Source organism: Bubalus kerabau, chromosome 19 (assembly GCF_029407905.1).
Source record: "Bubalus kerabau isolate K-KA32 ecotype Philippines breed swamp buffalo chromosome 19, PCC_UOA_SB_1v2, whole genome shotgun sequence".
Lineage (NCBI taxonomy): Eukaryota > Metazoa > Chordata > Mammalia > Artiodactyla > Bovidae > Bubalus > Bubalus kerabau.
Window position 1 is genome coordinate 28,288,429 of NC_073642.1, and position 22,567 is coordinate 28,310,995.

The window sequence follows — 22,567 nt, forward strand, 5'->3', positions numbered from 1 at the left end:
CATGAAGAATATTTTTATCAAGTGAGTAAAGCTGGGTCTTTACTTGTGGATCCTAAATGCGTGTCCTCACTTTTCTGGGGTGTTTGAGAAGATCTCCAATGAAACTGACTGAAATGTGAATCCTGGGCTGTCCGGGCTGGGGTGCCACCAATCACAGACTCCCAGACAGGCTGTTGACGGCACAGTGCTCCTAAGGTGGGAGGATTCTCCTTCTGAGACGGCAGGGAGAGGGCTGGGCCTTGACGGAGCTGCTCCCCTCAGCTCAGGGAAGACACTGGTGGGTTCCCTTTGGAGGCAGTTAGTGACATGACCACCAGAACAGAGAGGAGAGAGATGGAATCATCTATTCTTGGGGTTCAGCTCACATGAGTTGCTCATGGCATTAAGTCCCCTGGAGGAGATCCCCTGTGTGGAGCAGTCTGGGGTCTGGAAGCATTGAGGGAGCGGGGGAGGCGACACACCTCACCCCAATGCCCCTTCAGGAAAAGTACGGGGATGTGAGTCGAGTGTGCGTGTGTGACACACAGAGATGGACTCAGGCCCTTGTCTGGGTGGCTGCTGGCCGCCTGCTGGCAGAAACCATTGGTGTTTTATTCTCGCTGTTAGAAAGGGGACCTTGGGTACAGAAATTTTCAAATGTGTTTTGTAACCCTTAGCAAAAGCAGGAAAAAGACCTTTCTGAAATGCCTGGTGTGTAGTCCTTCTGACCTTCACAGGCATGTGCACCCATGCGTGTCGGTGAGCACTGCTCCCTCGGCAGAGGCCTGGGTGCTGGCTTCCACGGATACAGGCCCAAGTCTGAAATACCTGTTAAGTTTGTTGATCCCCCGTGGTTCAGTGGGTTAAGAATCTGCCTGCAATACAGGAAATGCAGAAGACCTGGGTTGGATCCCTGGGTCAGGAAGATCCCCTGGAGGAGGAAATGGCAACCCACTCCAGTATTCTAGCCTGGAGAATTTCATGGACAGAGGAGCCTGGCTGGCTACAGTCCATAGCGTGGCAAAGAGTCAGACACGACTGAGCGGCTGAGCGCACACACACGTGTAGATAAGTGTAAATGTGTGTGTACATCACCATTGTGTTGCGTTCTGACTGTAGAAAGCAGTGCAGCTGAAAACCATAGTGATGGCAGGATGAGGTCATCCCAGATAGCTGTGAGTCCTCCGCGCAGTGACAGCTCTGGGGCACGTACATCTCCCCCATGCACGGGACGGTGGGGCTGACTGCTTAGGGGTCTGTGTTCCTGGTTAGCCGGTGGAGACAGAAGTGTGAAGTGGACCCCTGTCTGGTTTGTGAGAGCGTCAGAGAGATAGCTGGGCTGGCTCCACACCCACCCGCCCCACCCAACACATGAATCCTGGCTGTGGTGACCTTGGGGGGTGATTCCAAGGAGTGCCACCTTGGGGCAGCTTTCACTGGCCATCCTCAGCATCAGTCCCTTGCCAAGCCATAGAGGAAGGGGGCACCCCAGCCCAAGGCTTCTGGGGACACTGCCGGGAGTGGGGGCTGCAGAGTGGCTTCTGCTCTCCTTCCTGGCCCAGGTCCCCTGGAAACCTGCTCCAGGCTGGGCCAGAGAAAGGCAGAGGGCCAGGCAGGGTGTGCGGAGAAGGGCCAGCCTTTGTCCCTGGATCTGGAAGGCTCCCAGGAGGGCACTTCTCCCCAGACAGCATGTATATCTTCAGGGAGGGAGAAGGCCAGGAGAGTGGGGGGAGGGGCGGGCAATGGGTGGCCTCCCCCTCCGTGTGTGCAGCCTGATGTGCTGACTAGCACCCAGGCTTGCAGCAGGGCAATGCCCCTGAATTCCTGCTATGGCGTCTGCTCCAGCAAACAGAATCGGGTGTAACTACCCATGTGACCGAGGCTGGCCAGACATTGGCGAGTCTGGTGACCTGGGCTCCTTCCTGAGCATCTCGGGTAGGTCCTCTGAGTCTCCCAACTGTTGTAGCAGAAGTAGGTCAGTGACAGGATTTTTTTTTTTTTTTTTGCATCTGCTCGCTCAAAAACCAAAAGCATTTTCAGATGATAGTAAAATGGCTTACTTGTTTTTATTCTGATTTACTTGTTTTATGAAGTCAGCTCTGCAAAGTCCACCGTTTGGCTCTGTTTTGTTCGAGCCTCGTGACTTTTTTTCTCTAAGGGAAACGGCCTACTTATTGTCCCTGGAATAGCCTGGCTGTAGGCACCAGGCCTGGAGGCATAGCCCAGGCTCAGGTTTTCAGGGTGCAGCCTCTGGGTGCTCAGGCCTTGCAGACAGACAGGCCAGCCCCTCAGGGAAGAGAGCTGCCTGGCTCCTTCCACATGGTGGCTGCCTACAGGGATGCCCTTGTCGGGGTTGGGGGTCTGCCAGCCCTACCCTGAGGAACTAAAGGGGGGCCTTGTGGCTCTGTGGGAAAGGTGGTCGCACTGGGGCAGGTGTGGCTCCCCAGGCTGTCTGGATGATGGGCGGTGGCTTCCAGGGTGCTTTTCCTGGTGTCACCCCTGATGTTAGTGGCCAAGGTCAGCATAGGCGGCTAGCCATAGCCGAGCGTGGTCCATGGTGGGGAGGGAGGCAGTCCTGACATGCCATCCCCTCCTGTGAGCTGGGTGAGGCCATTCTGACATTTGACCTCAGGCCCCATCTTACAGATGGTTCATCCTGACCCCCCACCTGCCTCTTGGGGTGGGTGCAGTCCTGAATGGCGCACCCACGCCCATGCACCTTAGGGACTGGTTCCCTGCCTGCAAGGCCCACCCAGGAGGCACAGGGGGAGGAACCTGAGGGCTGGGGGAGGGGACACAGGAAGAGGAAGTAGGGCCAGAGTGCTTGCATAGCCTCTGCCTGAGAGCAGGGGGTGGTGTGCCCCGCCCCCTGGGCCAGGCCCTCTCCTTGGGGCCCTGGTGGCCCTGCTGACCACACAGAGCTGGCTTTTTTGGGGCAGGGGTAGTGTGGGGCCCCAGGTTGGCCAAGGGCTCATCTGTATCAAGGAGCAGTCTGGTCCCCGTGGTAGTCTCCGAGGACTTCTGTGCAGCTACTGGTGACTATTGTCACCCCAAGGTCTCCCCCACCTCAGAGGCTTTTCCATGCCATTCCTGCTCCCCCATCCTGCACACGCCCTGCCCTCATCCTTTCTTTTTTGGTCCAGGAGGAAAACCTTTCCCAGGAGCCTGCACAGGACACCCAGTCCCTCCCTCTTTCCTGGCCCTGGCAAAGGACTCCCATTCTCCTGCCTTGAACTTGGGGTATTCATCCTGGCAGTGGGATGAACTCTCCTGGGTTGCAAGAGGAGGTTGGGTGGCAACCAGTGTCTGCCCCATCCACCCAGGCTGGTGCTAAATGGTCAGTTGTGGGAGAGTGGACAGAGCGACTTTTATGGCAGGAACCTGGGGGGCCTCCAGGCATGATTACAACCCCAGGTCTGCTGCTGTTGGAATGCGTCTCTGCTGTCTTTTAAGCCATACCAGGTCTGTCACACTGTTTATCAGAGAGAGTCCTCCATCCAGCCGTCTGCAGTGTGAGCAGGGCTGTGGAGTCTGGGTGGAGTCCCAGTCCTGCCCTAGGAACTTGTAGAAAGGTAGAATTTGTGGCTGCCATTTCTGAGTTTGCTACGGATTTCTGTTTTTAATTTTAGGTAAAGACACTGTATGTTTCAAAATCCAGGGCATTTAAGTCCCTTTCCAAGGAAAGTTTTCTGAGTCCTTGCCCTCCAGGCGCCCAGCTCTCTGGCCCCCCAGACTGCTGGTCCTGCGTCCTCAGGTGCCCACCCGGAGCATCTGAGATCCAGGCAGACCTGCACGCACGTGAAACTTGGCCTCCAGACTGAGTGTCCTGCTTGGGAGCTTGCTTTTCTCACTCAGTGCCATCCCCTAGAGATCTTTCCATCTCAGTTCAGAAAGAACCCGTAGGCGTCTGTGGTGTGAGGGTCTGTTAAATGTATGTAACAAAGCCTAGAAGAGCATGAGTTGTTTTGAGGCGTTCGCCACACTGCGTGAGCAAGCTCACATCCCATTTTGTAGGTGTGCGGGTGTAGTCTGCAGGATAGCTCCCCCAAGTTGCACTGTGAGTTCAAAGGATACATAGGTCTGTCATTTGAGTAGTCATTGCCAGGCTGTCCTCTGCAGAGCTGGTGGCAGTATGTACTTCTATCAATAAAGAGTGGGCGTGCCAGCTCCCACCATCTCAGCACCTTGATAGGTAAGAAGGGGAGTGTCTGTGGGGTTTTGCTTGTATCTGTCTCCTGATGGGTAGTATTGAGCATCTTTTTGGATGTTCAAGAGTCATTGTACCTCCTGTTTATGAACTGTCAGTGCCCTCGCCCATTTTTCTATTGGGTGTTATTTTTTTTTCTTTTAATTTCTGTCATCTCTTCCAGTATTGGAAATTAGTCCTTTGTAACAAGAGCTGCAGATACATTTTTCTCAGTTTGTTACTTATTTTTTGCCTTTCCTTGTGACTTTGTTTATGGAGATGTATTTTTATACTTTTGTAGTCAAATTTATCAGGGTTTTCAGTCTTTATGGCATCTAAATTTTGATTCATAGAAAGAACTTCTAGCATATAAAAGGAATGTTCTCTCATGTTTTCCCCTAAAACATCTGTGGTTTTACTTTTCCCATTTAAATCTTTGACCCTTTCAGAGTTTATTCTGGTTTAAGGTATGCAGCAAGAGGCAATTGTTACTTAGTTTCCTGAGTAAGATGTTTTTGGACCCTATCCCTTGAACCCTGCCTTAGATGTCATTTTCTGCTCCATAATTTCCATGGTCCTAGAATCTGGTCCAGGCATTTCTGCTGTGCTATACTGCCAGTCAGCAGCCTGTGCAGCGAACGGCATGGTAAATCTGGTGGTCATTGCCCCCACTTCAATATTATTTTTCAGAGGGGTTTTTTTTTTTGCTATTTCTATTTATTTTTCTACATGAATTTTAGGACCAAGTTATCCTATTCCAAAACAAAGCAAGGCAAAGCAACAACCCAGAATGCCTACTTTAAAAATACACCTGCATCGGGAGTTCCTTGGGAGTCTAGTGGTTAAGAATCCACTGTCCAATGCAGGGGACACAGGTTTGATTCCTGGTCAGGGAACTAAGATCCCACATGCCAAGCCCTCAAGCTGCAGCTAAGACCCAACACAGCCAAATACATATTTTTTAAAAATACACCTGCACCCACTGTACAAACGTGGAGACACACGGGTCTGCAGAAGGCAGATTTGCTTGTTTAACTCGAGCCCCCAGGCTGTGTGTAGCAGTCTCCAGCCAGGTACCAACTCCCTTCATGTCCTGCCAGCCCTGGCATGTGCAAGAGTGCATAGGAGCGTGTGATGAGACACATGCATGCACCACAGCACTGCTGAAGGAGAGCAGCACCCCAGGCAGGACCAGGCAGTTTTGACAGAAATGAGCACCGGCTGGTTGTCTAGCCAGGGACGCTCCCAGGAGCTCCGCCTGTGATAAACCGCCTATCTCCTCAGAACACACGTGTGTTCTCACACTAAACCTTCACAGTTACTGTGAGATGCAGCCAAGACAAATGAGCAGGAGTGCAGGTGCGGGAGAGGGGCAGGCGCTGACCTCTGCAGGGTTGGCTTTCAGGCAGATATCACTGCTTCTGCCCGCTGAGTCCCAGGGCAAGGGGGATCCCACCAGGTGGCAGTTCTGTCTCCTGGGCCTCACCTCCCTCACCTGTACAGTGGTGGGTAAGAGCTTCCAGCCTGGACTCCCCAGGACACAGGCATCCAAGTGTCAGCTCCATGTGGGTTTGTAAGTCACCAGCAGAGGAGCCGAATGGTCTCCTAAAGAAAATAGAAGTCAGCTTCCCCCTCAGAGAACAGGCCTTTCTGTTGACCCTGAGGCTGCCGGTCTGGCTTTCTTCGGAGGCTGGCAATTGATCGGCCCCAGTGGTCAGCCATCTGCCGAGATGCCCGAGTGGGAGGGAAAGCAGGCCTCCCAGGAGTGAAGAACGTGGCCGTTTTGAGGTTAGGAACTGGAAGCGGACACATGCCGGAGACCACAGATTGGAGCGATCTATTGATGAATGGCAGGCCGCTTGCTGGCAGCCAGTAACTGGAGCCTGGGAGCAGCTGTTTCTCTATGGAGGCCTCCGCCCGTGCCTCCCTCTGACTGGACCAGCCTTGCCCCTCCCCCATCATCCTCCACATACCCGCACGGATGCCGTGTGCTCACCGAGGTGTGCTCTTGTGGATCTGGGCACCCCTGGACCACCTGCTTTTCTGTCCCGGGGCCCCGGGTCAGACTTCTCCTCCCCTCTCCCTTCCCCAGGTTTCCCGAAGCTGGGGCCGGTAGAGCCCAGCACTCACTGCCCAGAAGGGGCCCTGGTCTGCAGGCGCGGCGCTGGTCCTGGCACCACCACTGCCTCGACTGCCCACCAGGGGCCCACACACAGAAAAGAACCACGACGCAGTTGCTCTTGGAGCCAGCACCTCCCTCACTCTGTGGAGGCTGGCAAGTTTGGCCTAGGCTGGATGAGCCGAGTGAGGTCACGGGGCGCACACGCCCTTGACGGAGGGCAAACGGGAGGCGGTCTCTGGACCGGTCCGAGCAAGCGGAGCCTGCGCACTAGTGAGCGCGGTTGCACCTGCGCAAGACGGGCCCCGGGGCGGGGCGCCGTTGCGGGGGTTGGGCGAGGAGAGCCCTGGGCTCCCGCCCGGCCTCTTGTGGCTTCTCAGAAAGAACACGCTGTCCCCGCCCAGGCCTGTGGCTTGGGCAAGAGTGTGGGACGCCCTGTTCCCTGATAAGATGAGGCAACCGCTTTCGGCTGCCTTGCAGGGCGCCAGGGAACATTTATGTAACCCCCGCCCTGCGTGCCCCTACCCCACCCCCACGACCCGCTCCCTGCGGGACCACGTTCCCCGCAACTGTACAACACCGCCAGGCCTGGCCCCCTACCTCGTCCCCACGCTACATCCCCAAGGATCAGCACCCGCAGATCCTCAACCTGCCTCCACTGTTACCCTCGTCCCTCAGTCCTGGCTCCTTGGGGCCTAGCATTCACTGGCGGGTACCCACCCCTCCAGCATGGCAGGCCCCTACCCCAGTCCGTGGATCTCCAAGGCCCGTCACTGTGACCCTGACCCTCCTCCAGTTTACCTCTCTCCTCCCCGAGCATCCAGTCCCTTTGCTGTCACCCTGCCTCTCTTCACAAGGTCTCTCTTCATCCTGTCCTATGGCCCCCTCAGCCCACACACCTGCCGCCCTCCTGGCTTCTGAAGTTGGGGGTGGTGGGCAGGGAGGCTGCAGGAGACATGGACTCGCTTCAGGGGTCTGGGGTCTGAGTCCTTTCTGCGCTGGGCCGAGCGCCCTCCGGTGGTAGCTCGTAGTACCGCTCCTGTGTCCTGATTACATCCTAGGAAGAGGCAGGTGCAGAACTTGAGCTTGGTTTCCTTTCGGCTTTACTTAGAGCATGGGTGGACCCCCCAACCCCTGGGCCTGCTGGCCTCCCGCCCGACTCTGGGTACACCCCGCACATACACACACACACTCAGCTCAGCCACCATGCCACCTGGGGCCAGTCTCCAGAGCCCCACCCTCCAGAGGTTTTCAAAGTGAGGTCCAGAGACACCTGCAGGTACTGCAGACCCTTCCGGGGAGCTGTAAGGTCAGAACTATTTTCATAACAGTAACATTATTTGTGGAATATCCCAGAGGCTGTGTGATGTATGGTGACATCACCCCTCTGACAGCTACTGGAATGTGTGCTTGAGTTTAAATATTTTGTTTTGATTTCTTTGATAAATCTCGATGGACATAACCCAGGTGAACAAAAGCTCCCTCCCTGGGAGGGAAGCTCCCTCTCACCCTTCCTAAAAGGGTGAGCAGTGCTGTTGGGGAGGACAGCACTGTTGGGGAGGACTCCCGTCCACGCTGCCTTTGCCCCACGCTTCTGGTCCACCTCCTGGGTGCTGCTTGAATGCCACCACTCAGAGGCCAGCTGAGCCAGACCCAGTGCCACTCGATGCCAGCATGAATCATAACTTCTGAATGGTTTATCCGTCTGTCTATGGACCGGCTTATTGTCCGCTGGGAACAGGCTGCTGGAGGAATAGAGAAGGGAGCAGGGAAAGCTCTGTCTGCAGGCATCACACCCACGTCCCTAGGGCCAGGCATTATGTTTGTACTCCATCGTGCTTCTGATGCCTGGGCAGGCTGAGGGCTGCTGGCTGGCTGAGTGGTGATGCTGGACCCTCCCACCTGCTGCCACCAGGCTGCCAGGCACCAGCACTCTGTCCTGTTGAATGTTGCCCCTCCCTGCTGCCCTGGGATCATGCAACCCTCTCTAATTATATCCACCTAAGGAGCCTCCCAGAGTTGCAAGCAGAAGGACCCTGAAAAGGACAAGCTCCCAACGAGGACACAGGGGCTTATTAGGAAGCAAGGCTGAGTGTGACTTTGGGTTGGTTCTGTGCCCCCCACCCCTGGCTCCTCCAAGCAGGCCCAAATCTGAGAAGACTAGTTGATAAGAGTAATAGATGAAAGTGACAATAGCATCTCAGGAGTCATCACTGGGCATGTACCAGGCCCAGTGCCAAGGGCTGCTTGAGTGCAGTCCTGTAGAATCACCACCTCACTATGAAGATGGAGCACTGTGTTCATTTCCTGTGGCTGTTGTAACCAGTTACCACAAGCTGGGTGGCTTAAACACCCACAACAGAAGTGTGCTCTCTCACTGTGGAGGGTAGCAGTCTGAAATCAAGGTGTAGGCAGTGTCAGTTCTCTCCCCGTGTCTGGTGCCCACCCCAGATACCGAGTCCCTTGGCTTATGGGCCCATCATTCTCTGGAGCCCTTTTCCTTCTTTTCTGGTCTTTGTGATCTTGTCCCATGATCTGTACCTTATCGTATCTGGAAAGACATTTTTCCCAAATAAGGTCACATTGCCATCTTCCACGGGTAAGGACTTGGATATATCTTTGGTGGGGCCACTCTTTACCCCATGGCAGGCAGTGAGGCACTTGTCTGAGGCCTTAAGTCAGTACATAGTGGAGAGAGGGGCCGAGCCTCACTTTGAGGTTCAGCACTGGTCATGTGAAGGACACCACCATATCCTGTGCTGGACCTTTCCAAGTACTTTATAACAACTGTGTGGTGTCATTCTGCTAGGATGGAGTTCGAACTTTTTTTTTTTTTTTTTAAGTTAAAAATGTTTTTGCCATGTGTCATGTGGGATTTTAGTTCCCTGACCAAGGATCGAACCTGCGTCCCCTGCAGTGGAAGCACTGAGTCTTAACCACTAGACTACCAGGGAAGTCCTCTCATTTGGCATTTTAGTTTACTTCTAATTTAGACAATTTTCTTGTATGCCTTCTGTTTTTCCTGGGGTTTCTAATTGCCTCTTTTTTCTTTTAAGCAAAGAATATTATGTGCTTTCACTGCATCCTGACTATATGCATTCAGCCTCTTGACTATACTCTCTGGTGTGTGGAACTCCTTTTCTTGTAAACCTCCCTGTGTGATTCCTGGCCCACAGCTCCAGTGCCCCATCAGGTCTCTTCCCTTACTCCTGTCCCAAGATGACCCTTCATTGTTCACTCACTTCCCTGGCTTCTCCTTTTCTTCTTATTTTTGCTAGTGTGTGAGAGGTACTCTTGGGAGGATCTGTTGCTCTGTCATCTAGTGTGGCTTATAAGACGACTGCTGTCTGTCCCAGCCTCTTTCCCTCTCAGATGACCTGCTTCTCCCCTTTCTCTCAAGTGAGTTCTGTGGTCTCTTCTAGTGTTCTAACATTGCAGATACTCTTGGCAGGAGCCTTTATTCACTACTCCGCCCACCTCTATGCTAACCCTTTCCATGTTAGTTTCCTGTCTCCTTTTTTTACTGTAACATTGCTGTGGTTGTTCAGTCGCTCATTAGTGTCCAACTCTACAACCCCATGAACTGGAGCACAGTAGGCTTCCCTGTCCTTCACCATCTCCCAGAGTTTGCTCAAACTCATGTCCGTTGAGTTGATGATGCCATCCAACCATCTCATCCTCTGTTGCCCCGTTTTCCTCCTGCCCTCAGTCTTTCCCAGCATCAGGGTCTTTTCCAGTGAGCTGGCTCTTCGCATCAGCTGACAGATTCTATTCCATTGTTTCTTTGGTAATTTCCTCTCCTCCATTCTTGTCTGTTCTTTTACTCAGTAGTGTCTTCTGTTAGATGTTGCACCCACAGGATCAATTCCCTGTGACTCTGAACTGTGACCTCCTGCTGTTTGTAACTATCAGATGGGAAGTGGTTTGCTTGCCTGCTTGATTATGAACCCCCCTGCCCACACACCCTTCTACCCAAAACAAAGTCAGTAAGGAGAGCATACAGAGCTCTTAGCTTCAGCACTGCTAGAAGAAGAGAACACCGCAACATTCCCATGTTTTCTAGAGCTGTTTCTGTTTGTTAGTTTTTTCTATTTTTCTGGGATAGTTCCTTGAGTATGTTTCTAGTTTTTCTGTGGAATTTTTGTTTGGGCAACAATACTCTCAGTTTTTAAACACTTATTCTCTGTACTCTGAACTTCCTTTTTATGGTATCCTGTTTACACATAAAATTTTGTCTGAAATATCTTGAGAATGCTAGTCAGAATTTTTAGGTTAATATTCTCTTCTGTTTCCTGACTTCACTCTTTTCCCTCTGGAGTGAGTAGTTTTGTTGCTCTTGGCCTTGCCCTTTCATGCCACTGTTTTCCTTGGCTGCCTGGCCACCTTTGGGTGTCTGTTTGTATTTAAGGTTGATGGCCTCATTGGGGGTGGGCAGTGTCAATTTCCTCTGTTGGGCCCTGATGTATGGGCTTCAAAGACCAGCTCTCAGCTTGAGGGCCAGAGTCTGGGAGGGAGGGGGAGAAATACAGCAGGAAGGGGTACTCTGTGGCCGCCCCCAGTGCCAGAGGCTGTCCTCTAGGGTGCAGGAACCCCCTGCTGGTTCTCCCCGTGCAACTAATGCCTTTTTTGTGTGTGGTTCAGAGTTTGCCTGGGTGAAGGCTGACCTGCCTCTTGCTCTAAGCTGTCTTCACCTTCCTCTCTTGGGTGTCACTCCCAGTCTCCTCTGCTGACTGTTAGCCAGGTTGGAACTTCTCAGAGAGGAACAGCAGCAGACTCTAGTTGGAGCTGCAGTCAGTCTCTTGGCCAGTGTCTGCGTGCTCAGCCATGTCCAACTCTTTGCAACCTCATGGACTGTAGCCCACCAGGCTCCTCTGTCCATGGAATGTTCCAGGCAAGAATACTGGAGTGGGTTGTCATTTCCTCCTTCAAGGGATCTTCCTGACCCAGGGATCTAACCTGCATCTCTTGCATCCCCTGCATTGGCAGGCAGACTCTTTTTACCACTGTACCACCTGCTGCTGCTGCTGCTGCTAAGCCGCTTCCTGGGAAGCCCATAAACAGACTCTTAGTCCCAGAAAATTGTCTGTCCTGACCTGTTCATAATACAGATGAGGAGATTGCAGAGGGTCTGAATGGCTGGGTGCTGGGGTCGGCAAACTGTCTGCAGATCCTGCAGGATTTGAGGCTCTGGGGTTAGGGCTTCCGTGGGGTTAGGGTGATCTGTGGGGTCAGGGTGATATGGCCAGACTTGCAGGCTTACAGCTCTCCCGTAGCCTTCCCTGATCCCAGCTCCCATTCTTAGAGCCCAGGGACCAGCCTGTGCTTCCCGCCGCTCAGGCACAGCTGACCCAACACAGGCTGCTGGATGGCACGCACTTGAGGGGGCCGCAGCACCTGGGATCCTGTCATTTACTCCCGGGAGGGGTCGGATGGAAGCAGATGGGACGGGACAGGAGGGTGCTGGCGCCCACACGGAGGTTGGCGGAGATGGGGCACCAAGGAAGGGGTGCAGGGATGGCGGGGCAGCCTAGGGTGTGCGCTGAGACTGATCCTAAGCCCTCTCACCCGCAGGAGAGCGCCCCTTCGCCTGCAGCTGGCAGGACTGCAACAAGAAGTTCGCGCGCTCCGACGAGCTGGCACGGCACTACCGCACACACACGGGGGAAAAGAAGTTCAGCTGCCCCATCTGCGACAAGCGCTTCATGCGCAGCGACCACCTGACCAAGCACGCGCGCCGCCACGCCAACTTCCACCCGGGGATGCTGCAGCGGCGCGGCGGGGGCTCGCGAACCGGCTCGCTTAGCGACTACAGCCGCTCGGACGCCAGCAGCCCCACCATCAGCCCAGCCAGCTCGCCCTGAGCGCCTGCGCGCGGGGCGGGGCCCGTGGCAAGCCACGCCCCCACCCAGGCCATGCCACGCCCTGAGGCCCCGCCTCCTTACCACAGCCATGAGCAGATGCTCTCACTTCTCGTGATTCCGTGTCTTTTCATTTTGTAATAAGAAGAGAGGGGAAAAAAAAGAGAGAACTTTATGAAGTCGACGACGACAACAACAACAACAACAACAAAAAACAATTTTCTTCACCTCAGGTGTCAAATTTGTAAAAAACAAAAAAACAAAAAAAAACAATGAAAAAAATTCCAAAAAAATTCCAAAAAACACCATCCACAATTGCACAAGAGATATACCCATGCAGGTGAGATTCAGCGGTGTTGAGCCCGCCACCGCCCTCCCCCCCCCTTTCTCAGGGATGGACATGTTCCAAGAGGTCAGTGAGGACACCCCCTTCCTGCCGCCTTATTCTGTACATAGATTTCCACTCTGGAGTTTCCTTTAAGGTTTGGGCACACACTGGGGGCGGAGCAGTGCAGATGGAGCTCCCCGCGGGCGGCAGATGGAGCGGTGGTCACCAGCCTTGTGCTTTCAGGGCAGACCCTTGAGCAGAGCCCACGGCTCCCTCTTCCTGCCGCCTGCCCAACCTCAGGCTTGTCCCAGCGGCAGTGGGCTAAGAATGCAGAGCGCTCCGAGGGACACCTCAAGCCGTGATGGGCAACGGGAGCAGTCCTCCTCGTGGACCCTGCCCAAGTCCCTCTCAAGCGCTGGAAGCAGAGATGCAATCCTGGGTTGGGCAGACCAATGCACCGTCTGATGTCCACACAGCTGTGCAATGCTGTGTCCCCGCAGAAGGCACCAGGACCTTCCACTATTATACCACGTCCTCTGACTGGCCTCCTACAAGGATGTCCAAAGGTGTCACCGGTGCATCCAGTTCCTACATTTTCCCCGACTGACCCTGCTCGTGAGACGCCTTTGTTTGACACAGTGGGTAAAGCAGGGCTCCTTGCGTGTGGCCTGTGGTGGCCTTGCGTAGCACTCCACGGAGACTGTTCGGTAGCAAGAGACCGGAACATTGTGACTTGGAAACTTTGGGGGGTAGCAAGGTGGATGCTATGGGACATGCAGTCAGAGAACATACATTCTCTTTCCTCCCCGGGGAGCACCGGACAGAAGTTGTGGGAAGTGCTTTTTTTTCAGACCCACCATGTCCCCAGCTGAGACTCAGCGAACACTCACCTTCTCCATGAGCTGTGTCCCCTGGACTCCTCCCTCCCTGGTCTCCCCCTCCCACCTGGGAGGCCCCAGCCCACCCCCAGCCTTGGGGCACTGGGGTGTAGGGTCCCCATTGCCAGCCTTCCCGAGCAGAGAGCTGGGGACATCTCTCCGGGAGCCCCGACCCGGGCAGGTGGGTCAGGCAGGCTCCAGCATGCTCCCCTGTGGAGGGCTGGGGCAGCCCCCGCCCAGGCACCTCCCTGGCCTTCCTCCAGGGAGTCAGGGCCTGTAAATACAAGTCCCCAGGACAGTGTGTGTATGTGTGTGTGTGTGTATGTGTGTGTGTGTTGGGGCAGGGGTGTGGGTTTGGGAAGGACTTGGGGTATCTTGCAGAGACCTCTGCTCATTTCGATGAGGAGGAATGACCCTTGGGACCTCAGAGGGCCGTAGCAGGGCTTCCCTGAGCCCAGAGTGCCTTGGTTGTGGCCATCTTGCTTCTGCCCCCACCCGATCACAATGAGGGGTACAGCACGGAGGAGCCCCGGAGACCCAGCCCCAGCTGGTGCTCATGGGCCCTGGGCAGCTCCAGAGCACATGGGCGCCCCATGTCCTAGCAGCTGCCCTCCTCTGCACTCCAGGTGCCCATTTCTAACTCTGCTGTGTCAGCTGGGGTCAGCCAGTGGTGTGATAGGGGCTTCTGAGAGCATGGCAGGTACGAGGTGGGCAGGTGTATCGTTCTTGCTGTGCATGGGAACCAGGCAGAAGCGGCATGGGGGTGAGGCCTCACCCTGGCCTCTGTTGGGCCTGGGTGACAGCCCTGCTCGCATTTGGTCCAGGACAGAGAACAGAATGTGCTGGACACGTGGACAGAGCAGTGCCCTGAGCTTTTCACGCCCAGTCCCCAAGTGAGGCCGGCAGGGCCCTTGGAGTTCCCTCCCAAAGCCGTTTCTGTGTGGGGCCGAGAAAGCCACACTCCGAATACATTTCATGTCTCAGGAACTCACATTCCAGGTTCAGGAATTTTATTCCAAAGTCCTTTGGTGCGCTCACTGCCCACACGCGGTCCCCAAAGTCAGGGACGGGGGCCACGTGCCCTGTGGGAGCCTGGTGTCTCCTCGCGACCTGGCTGTGGCATTGCCGAGGAAAGAGGGTTTCAGAGCCCACGTCTCTCTGCACATAGGAAGAGGGGAAAGGACTCTAAACCCAGTCATCTTGGAATAAAAGAAGAGCTGGTTTGTTTTGGAGGGGGGAGGGGGGTGGGGGAGGGAGGGAAAGCGGGCGTTTGCTGTTCCCAAAGAGAGCACTTAATTTAATTTTTCCTCTAAGTGACCCAGGGCTGTTCCGTCTGCTAGATGGAAGGGTAACATTGCCTTAAAACAGAAATATGCAGGCGCGGGCTATTTTTGGCAGATGAGTGTGTCCTCGTTCCCAAAGCAGTTTTGGTCTAATGGCAGGGTGCGGACCTTCCGAAGTGGGCCTGGCTCAGGACACGGGCTGCTGCTTCTCTGCCTTTGGGCATCTGGAGAGAACTGGCTGGCACCTGGAACTCTTGGCCTAGAGCTCCAGCCAGCAGGCCATCCTGGCTCATCTGAGGCTAAAATTCATCTCACTTGAAGGGTGGGGAAAATCCATGCATCTCAGGCTAGGTTCGAATGGGCTTTTGCTAGCATCTCATCATCACATGTGGAAGGAGGGAGTACAGGGCCTCCCTCCCTCAGACCTCCGTGGGAAGTGGTTGCACGGTGGTAGGGGTGGGTGAAGGACACTGCTGAACAGCCTGCATTTTTTTTCTAAGAAGTAGAATGTCTTCCCGGCCCAGGTCTGTTTCAGGGTCTTTCATTTTTCTGGTTTATGGCCATGCTTGCTGGCTTCAGTGTGACAACTCCTAGAAACAGTAGTGAAAACTCCAGCCTTTGTGTGCTGACTCTAGTTCTTGTAGGCCAAGGGGGCAGAGATCTCAAAATGAAGGTTGCCGAAGGTTCCCCTCCAAGAAGGCCTACAAGCGACCCTGGATCCTAAACAAGGAAGCCCTCAGCATCAGCCATATTAGGGTTGTCAGCACCCCAAACGCCTACCGTGTTCTGTAGCCATGAGGAAAGATGAGCCCCTTCCACAGCGGGCCATGGGGTGCTGTGTGGGGATGGGCAGTGGTGCCCTTAATGGGAATGTGATCCTGCAGGTGCCTGCCTTGCACCCTGCTGCAGCCCATGCACCGCACTTGAGGTGCAGGGCGACCCCTTTACTCTGAGGCTAGGCATCCAGGCAGGTGCAGGATTCGCCAGGGTGCGGCCTCCAGGTGCACACTTCAGCAGCAGCACTGGGGTCCCCAGACCTCCCCACGCTCTTGGTCACAGCTTAGACCGGGGTGGTGGGGTGGGAGGCAACTTAGAGGCAGGGACAGTCAGCAGGCCACCAGTGGCCCCTAGCCTGTTTGTTGGGACATATGGACAGGGCTGGTGGCTTTCTGGGGTCCAAGTGAAGTGCAGCAGAAGTGGGGTCTCCATGCAAGTCTCCTGCCCCCCAGCCCACTGTCCCCAGAAGATCCGGCCACTTTTCTTGCCAGAAGCAGGGCTAAGATGGCTGCCGGGTCAGAGCGCCCCAAGGGACTTGCTCCTTGAGTTCAGCGAGCGAAGGACCACCCAGCAGGGAAGCATGACCTGAGCAATAGCGTCCCTTTGATGCTCAGCTCCTGGTTTTGGCTGTGTTTACAAGGCTACCTGATTTTTTTTTACTTCTAACAGCTGTCACATTCTTTTTTTTTTTTATTTTCTTAACCCTTTTACAGAGTCATTCAAAGACTCAGTGCTGAAGGGTTTGAAGATTGATGGGTTGGTCACACTGCAGCCAGTAAGAAATGCTCTGCAGGTCACCCACATCTTTGCTGTCCAAAGATCCCACATTCAATTCTGGTGACCGTATATCTTCCAAAGCTAAAACCAAGGGTGTGGGCCGAGACTTTTCTTGAATTCAGGATTGCCCTGGGGAAAGCCAGGTCCTGTAACTGATTTTCCTGACTCCAAGACTTGAGCTTCAAAGGTTTGTCCCAGACACATTCCAGAGAATTTTGTAGCAGAACTCAGATGCACCGTCCAGCTTACTACTGATAAATGCCTGAACACCGTTCAGGGAGAAGCCCTTCCTCCTGCCCACTACTCTGTCTCATCAGTTAGAAGAGTTGGATGTGGTGGGAGGCAGGAGCCCAGGGCCATACTTGGTTTCTACTGAATCCTTCTTGCCATATGGGACTTGCAGTGTGCCCCCTGGCCCCGCCCAGCCTCTCCCCTTCTCATGCAGCTTTAAAACCTTACTACTTTTATTTAAAGAAGGACGGATGAGAGCAAGTTGCTTCCCCTACCCTGAACACCTTGCATTCCCTGTGGGGGACACAGGAGACATGGGGGGTTGGGGAGGGGTGCATGAGCAGCCTTCTCCCAGGGCTCCAGGATGTCTTCCTGGTGATATGATGACAGGCTGCTGCACATATTTGTTTGGCAACCAAGCCGAATACCTGCCAGTAAACCAGAGGTCTGGGTGAAGGCTGTCTCCCCTACTCAGCCCACGAGCGCCTGTCCCAGGCCAGCTTGCCATCCCTGGAGCAGGGGCCACCTCCCAGGGTCCATTCCTGGGTCAGGGTGCCTGTCTCTGGACGTGTGGGCAGGAGGCTTACCTTGGAGAGTCCCTGTGCCAAGCACCGAGGACCCTGAGGGCTGGAGGGTAGCTGAGCAGCTGTGCATTGTTGGGGGCAGAGCCTTTATGGCTCCCACAGGCCAGGAATCTGCCGGGGAGTCTCTGTGTGCTGGGTGCACTAGGGGTCTCAGCAACCCTAGACTTAACAGACGACCCCTCCTCGTCCCAAAGCCATTGATGGAGCTTCTCTGGGATTGTTTGCCAAACCCCACGGTAGACTCCAAGGGTCCAAGACCATTTCCATCGAGCACACTTTTCTGTAGGAACTTTTGGGTTTTTTTTTGTTTTTTTTTTTTTTAACCAGCACCACACCATGCTTCCGAAGGCCACGTCTCGTCTTTCCCAGATCACTACAGTGAAGTATTACAGTTGTACAGTTCCCAATCTGGCCTTGGCTTGCTCGGATAAAACTTTGTATGTATTTTGTAAGGCATAGATTCTATATTGTAATGATGTCCTATGCAAAAAGAAAAAATTAACGAAACTGTAAATTTTATTGTTTTCACGTGTATGCATGTTTAGTGACGTTTACATTTTGAAATAAAATTTATGATTCATTATTTGCCAGAACTGCTTCTCTGATGGGCGAGGCCCTGGAAGGGGAGGGAACCAAAATGGCCCAGTTTAAGAAGTTGGATATAACTGGCCCAAGGGGTAGACAGCTCAGAACTGGCAGGCCTTACATGGGAGGTGGGGAGAAGGCTTTGCAAGGGACAAGTACTTTGGCTACCTGGTGCAAAGAGCTGACTCATTGGGAAAGACTAACGCTGGGAAGGATTGAAGCCAAGAGGAGAAGGGGGCAACAGGATGAGATGGATGGATGGCATCACCAACTCAATGGACATTAATTTGAGCAAACTCTGGGAGATGGTCAAAGACAGGGAAGCCTGGTGTGCTGCAATCCATGGCGTCACGGTCAGACATGACAGTGACTGAACAACATGGTGGCCCACTACCCTGGTGCCCTTGGCTCATCAGCTTCCCCACACCCCAGAAAGCTCAGCCTCACCAATCCAGTCCCCAGGAGCCCTGAGAAGGTAGGTTCCCGTGCAGGGTGCAGTGCTTGTTCCAGAAAATGCTCTGTATGCAGCCAGCTCGGCCCGTAGGTCAGCCTGGAAGCCGACCCTGAAGTACACCGAGGGGGCCAGCCTAGGACCATGGGGACAGGGATAGGGATTCCGGAATATGGGGTGCAGGGTGATGTCTGTTGATGCCAGTGAAAGTCGCTTAGTCGTGTCCAACTTGGCGACCCCATGGAATTCTCCATGCCAGTATACTGGAGGGGGTAGCCTATCCCTTCTCCAGGGGATCTTCCTGACCCAGGAATTGAACCAGGGTCTCCTGCATTGTAGGCGAGTTCTTTAGTAACTGAGCTATCAGGGAAGCCCTGATGTCCAGTTGATGCCAGAGCCCACTTGAATCTGCAGTCATGAACTGCCCAGCTGCTCCCTGCAGCAAGGCTGGTCTGCGCCAGGCAGGGGTGGGGGAGGGTCCTGGACTGCAGTTGTGCTTCCAACCCACGGTCACAGCCCACCAGGTGCAGACCCAGAACTGGGGTTTTTCCGTGATCACCTCTTGTTCTCCATAGGCTACATGCAAACCGTGAACAAACGTAAAGTAGCAATAACAAAGGAAGGCCTTGCAGGTGACCAAAGATGCCTTTTCCTAAAGCTCCATCCACACTCGCCAGGCGTTTCCTGATGAGAGCTTGTTTTCTGTGTCATAGAGGAGGAGGAGGGGTGGGGAGGGAAGCCCCTTGCATACACTGAACTGTCAGGAAAACATGCACACCGTTTTCAAACAAAAGTCTTTCTTTCTGGAGCCCAGTCTCGGTGGGAGGGAACGTGTTCCCTAGACGACTGTGGTTGTTGTGCCTTACAGAGATAGTTCCTGGTTGCTCACAGCTCCCCAGACAGCAGCAAGCAAGATGGAGCCGCTTCCGTAAATAATGGTGTGCTAAGAGCCTGAAAGCTTCAAAAATATCAATGGGAAAAAAGCAGCCATAGATTATGACATCGGTCCTTTCCAAGGAGGGCCTGGCATTCAGATAGCCCCCATCTCAGGAACCTGGGATCCCTGGAGACCCCCAAGAGGTCTCCAGTGGTGAAGAAGGGGGCAAAAAAAAACCAATAGGTTTTCCCAATTGCTTGAAAAGCAAACGTACTAGCCTGTGTCCACAAACACAGCACATCAACCATGGGGGGAGGGGCTGTACAAATGGGACCTCAGCACTGGGTCCCGCTCCCTCTGCATTTTTATCAGGTGAAAAGATCAAACTGAAGGCAGTCAGGTGCAGTGCTGAGGGTGTGGGGGAAGTGTGCACATAGGTGTGCACTGGGCAATGACTTGGTTACCAGAGTGAGAATTCTAGCACCAGCAGGCCAACAGAATGTCAGCGAGAATGTGACTGCAGCTGAGCCACCAGCATGTGCCACTCCGGACTGGGACAGACCCATCTTACCCAACCAAATAATGGGAGGATACAGCCTGGCCAGCCTGGCCTGCAGTGAATCTCTGGTGCAGGGGTTGACCAGAGAGCTGTCTTTGAGTGGGTGGGGGAGTGTGTCTGGTGGAGGGAGTGTTGACTGGGAGGACAGAGGCTGGCCAAGCATTTCCCATCTCCTGGCACTGGCCTGCCAGTGGCCCACTGTCGGGGGGAGGGGTTCCCAGCACAGGCAGAGCATGCCAGGACTGCCAGGTAGGGATCTGCATTCTGCAGGGGAGGCTGGTCGGGAGGCAAAATGAGGACACTGTATTTCAGAGAAAATCCAAAACTATCTCCTCGTGCCCTTGGCAATCCTGATGGGATGTGGACTGGCCTTTGCTGAGCTGGGCTCAAGGCAGCGGGCCTTGAGGTGCAGGCTAGACTGTGCAACTTATTCCAGGCACATGGGTGGCTCAAGCAGCCCCCAAGTCAAGCCTCTTCTGTCCTCTGGGGAACTTTCTGCCATTAGCACCACTCCTCGGGCCTTCCAGGAGGAAAGCATATTGACCTGGTGACAGCCAGGATTGGAGATCCTGCAGTAGCGACCCCCGGAACAGCAGGTGTTGACCGAGAAGCATGGGGACCATTGTAGTTTCACATCATGGTACCCTCATTTAGGAACACAGCTCCACAGGAGTGAGTGGCCCCTTGGGTGAGTCCTCTACCCCTGCCCCCCTCAGGGTGTCTTCCATTCCCAGCACCTATTAATACAACGGGGCAACGAGCTATCTTGAATTCCACAGGAGTCCTGCATGAGTACCAGCAATAATTATCAACATAGTTTACACAGTCAATAGGCTTCTCCTTGGACCTCCCAGGAAGAGTCATCAGCACACACACCAGACACACAAGGGCTGCTGCTTGGTGATCCATTATTGCTCTGGGAAAATGAGTATCAAACTCTGGCCCTGATGAATATAAGCTACTCCCCTCTCTGTCTCCTGCTCTTCCTTTCTTTCCTTTTTATTAATTTTTTATTGGTGTATAGTTATTTTACAACATTGTTAGTTTCTGCTGTACAGCAAAGTGATTCAGTTATACATATATCCACCCTTTTTTAGATTCTTTTCCATATAGGTCATTACAGAGTATTGAGTATAGTTCCCTGTGCTAAGCAGTGTGTCCTTGTTGGTTATCTGTTTTATATATAATGTGTGGGTCCTCAGTCATGTCCGACTCTGCAACCCCATGGACTGTAGTCCTCCAGGCTCTTCTGTCCATGGAATTCTCCAGGCAAGAATAGTGGAGTGGGTTGTCATTTCCTATTCCAGGGGATCTTCCCGACCCAGGGATCGAACCCAAGTGTCCTGCATCTTCTGCATTGGCAGGCATATTCTTTACATGCTGAACCACCTGGGAAGCCTCATTTTATGTATAGTACTGTATATATGTCAATCCCAATCTCCTAATTTATCCCTCCCCCCTTTGATAACCATGTTTGTTTTTTACATCTGTGACTCTATTTCTATTTTATAAATAAGTTCATTTGATCTACGTTTTAAGATTCTACATACAAATGATAGCATATATTTGTCTTTCTCTGTCTGACTTACTTAACATTTGATGAGAATCTCTAGGTCCATCCATGATGCTGCAAATGGCATTATTTAATTATTTTTTATGGCTGAGTAATAGTCCATTGCATATGTACCACATCTTCTTTATCCATTCCTCTGTTGATGGACATTTAGGTTGCTTCCATGTCCTGGGCTATTGTAGACAGTGCTGCAATAAACTCTGGGGTATGTGTATCTTTTTGAATTATGGTTTTCTCCAGTTATATACCCACAAGTGGGATTCCTGGGACATATGGGCTCTATTTCTAGTTTTTTGAGGAACCTCCATACTTCTCTACATAGTGGCTATACCAATTTACATTCCCACCAACAGTGTAGGAGGGTTCCCTTTCCTCCACACAGCCTCCAGCATTTATTATTTGTAGATTTTTTATGTTGGCCATTCATCTCCTGCTCTTTGCAACCGTAAGCACATTCCAGAGGGTTAACTGCCTGGACCCAGAGCTGGGAGGGTGGCTCATCCAGGACTCCGCCGCTCTCTCCCAGCCATGGTCTGGGGGATTTCTTCTCTGAACTTTCCATTCGGAAACACAGCTGCTAGTGTTCCACTTTGACCGCAGTGGAAGCACATACCCCAAATCCTCTGTGGCGGGGGACACAGGGTAGGGAGGCGCACACAGCAAGTGTCAGAGATGAGATCTCGCTGGGGTGGGGGGTCAAAACTTCCACTATATATATATATTCCTTTTTTTTTTTTTTTTGGCTGTGATAAATCTTCATTGCTACATGGGCTTTCTCTAGTTGTGGTGAGCAGGAGCTACTCTCTAGCTGTGGTGCTCAGGCTTCTCATTGCCGTGGCTTCTCTTCTCTTGTTGTGGAGGACGGGCTCTAGAGCACAGGCTCAGTAGTTGTGGTGCACAGGTTTAGTTGCTCCAAGACGTGTGGGATCTTCCCAGACTAGGGATCAAACTGATATCCCCTGCATTGGTGGGCAGATTCTTAACTACTGGACTGCCAGAAAAGTCCCCTCTACTACACATACTCATATGAATGCAGCAAATGTTAAATAATAAAAAAGTTAAAGTTATTTGTTAACATTACCAAAATGTTTTAAATAGCATAAATAGGAATAGGGAGTAAACAAACCATGTAACATCCAGTATGTTCCATATCCACTATATTATTAAGTGAAAATGCAGGTTATAAAGCAACATGCAAACTATAATCACATTTTTCTTTTTGGCCATGCCATGTAGCTTGTGGGATCTTAGTTCCCCAACCAGGGACTGAACCTAGACCCCAGCAGTGAAAGTAGAGTCTTAGCTACTGGACCATCAGGGAGGTCCCCACATTTTATTTTTTAAAAATGTTCTCTATAGCTATGTAATTGTGATTACATATTTATAATCACAGAAAAAAATACTGGTAAAAGAAAAAGCTCAAGCATTTGCTGTCTGTAAGTAGTGAAAAGCATAGGTTACTTTTGCTCACTTATTTTGGCTAATTCTCTAAATTTCAAAACTACTCAGGTATAATGTTTGG

The 22,567-nt window shown here is 52.9% G+C and overlaps 1 protein-coding gene across 1 annotated transcript in view; it reads left to right on the forward strand.

Moving 5' to 3' along the window:
• KLF13 (KLF transcription factor 13) overlaps positions 1–17,583 on the forward strand; it is a 42,941-nt gene extending 25,358 nt beyond the window's left edge. Inside the window, exon 2 of the mRNA XM_055556782.1 lies at positions 11,856–17,583. Coding sequence (XP_055412757.1) covers positions 11,856–12,145 — 290 coding nt within the window. The 3' untranslated portion in view covers positions 12,146–17,583. The remainder of the gene's footprint in view (positions 1–11,855) is intronic.
• The last annotated feature ends 4,984 nt before the right edge of the window (positions 17,584–22,567 follow it).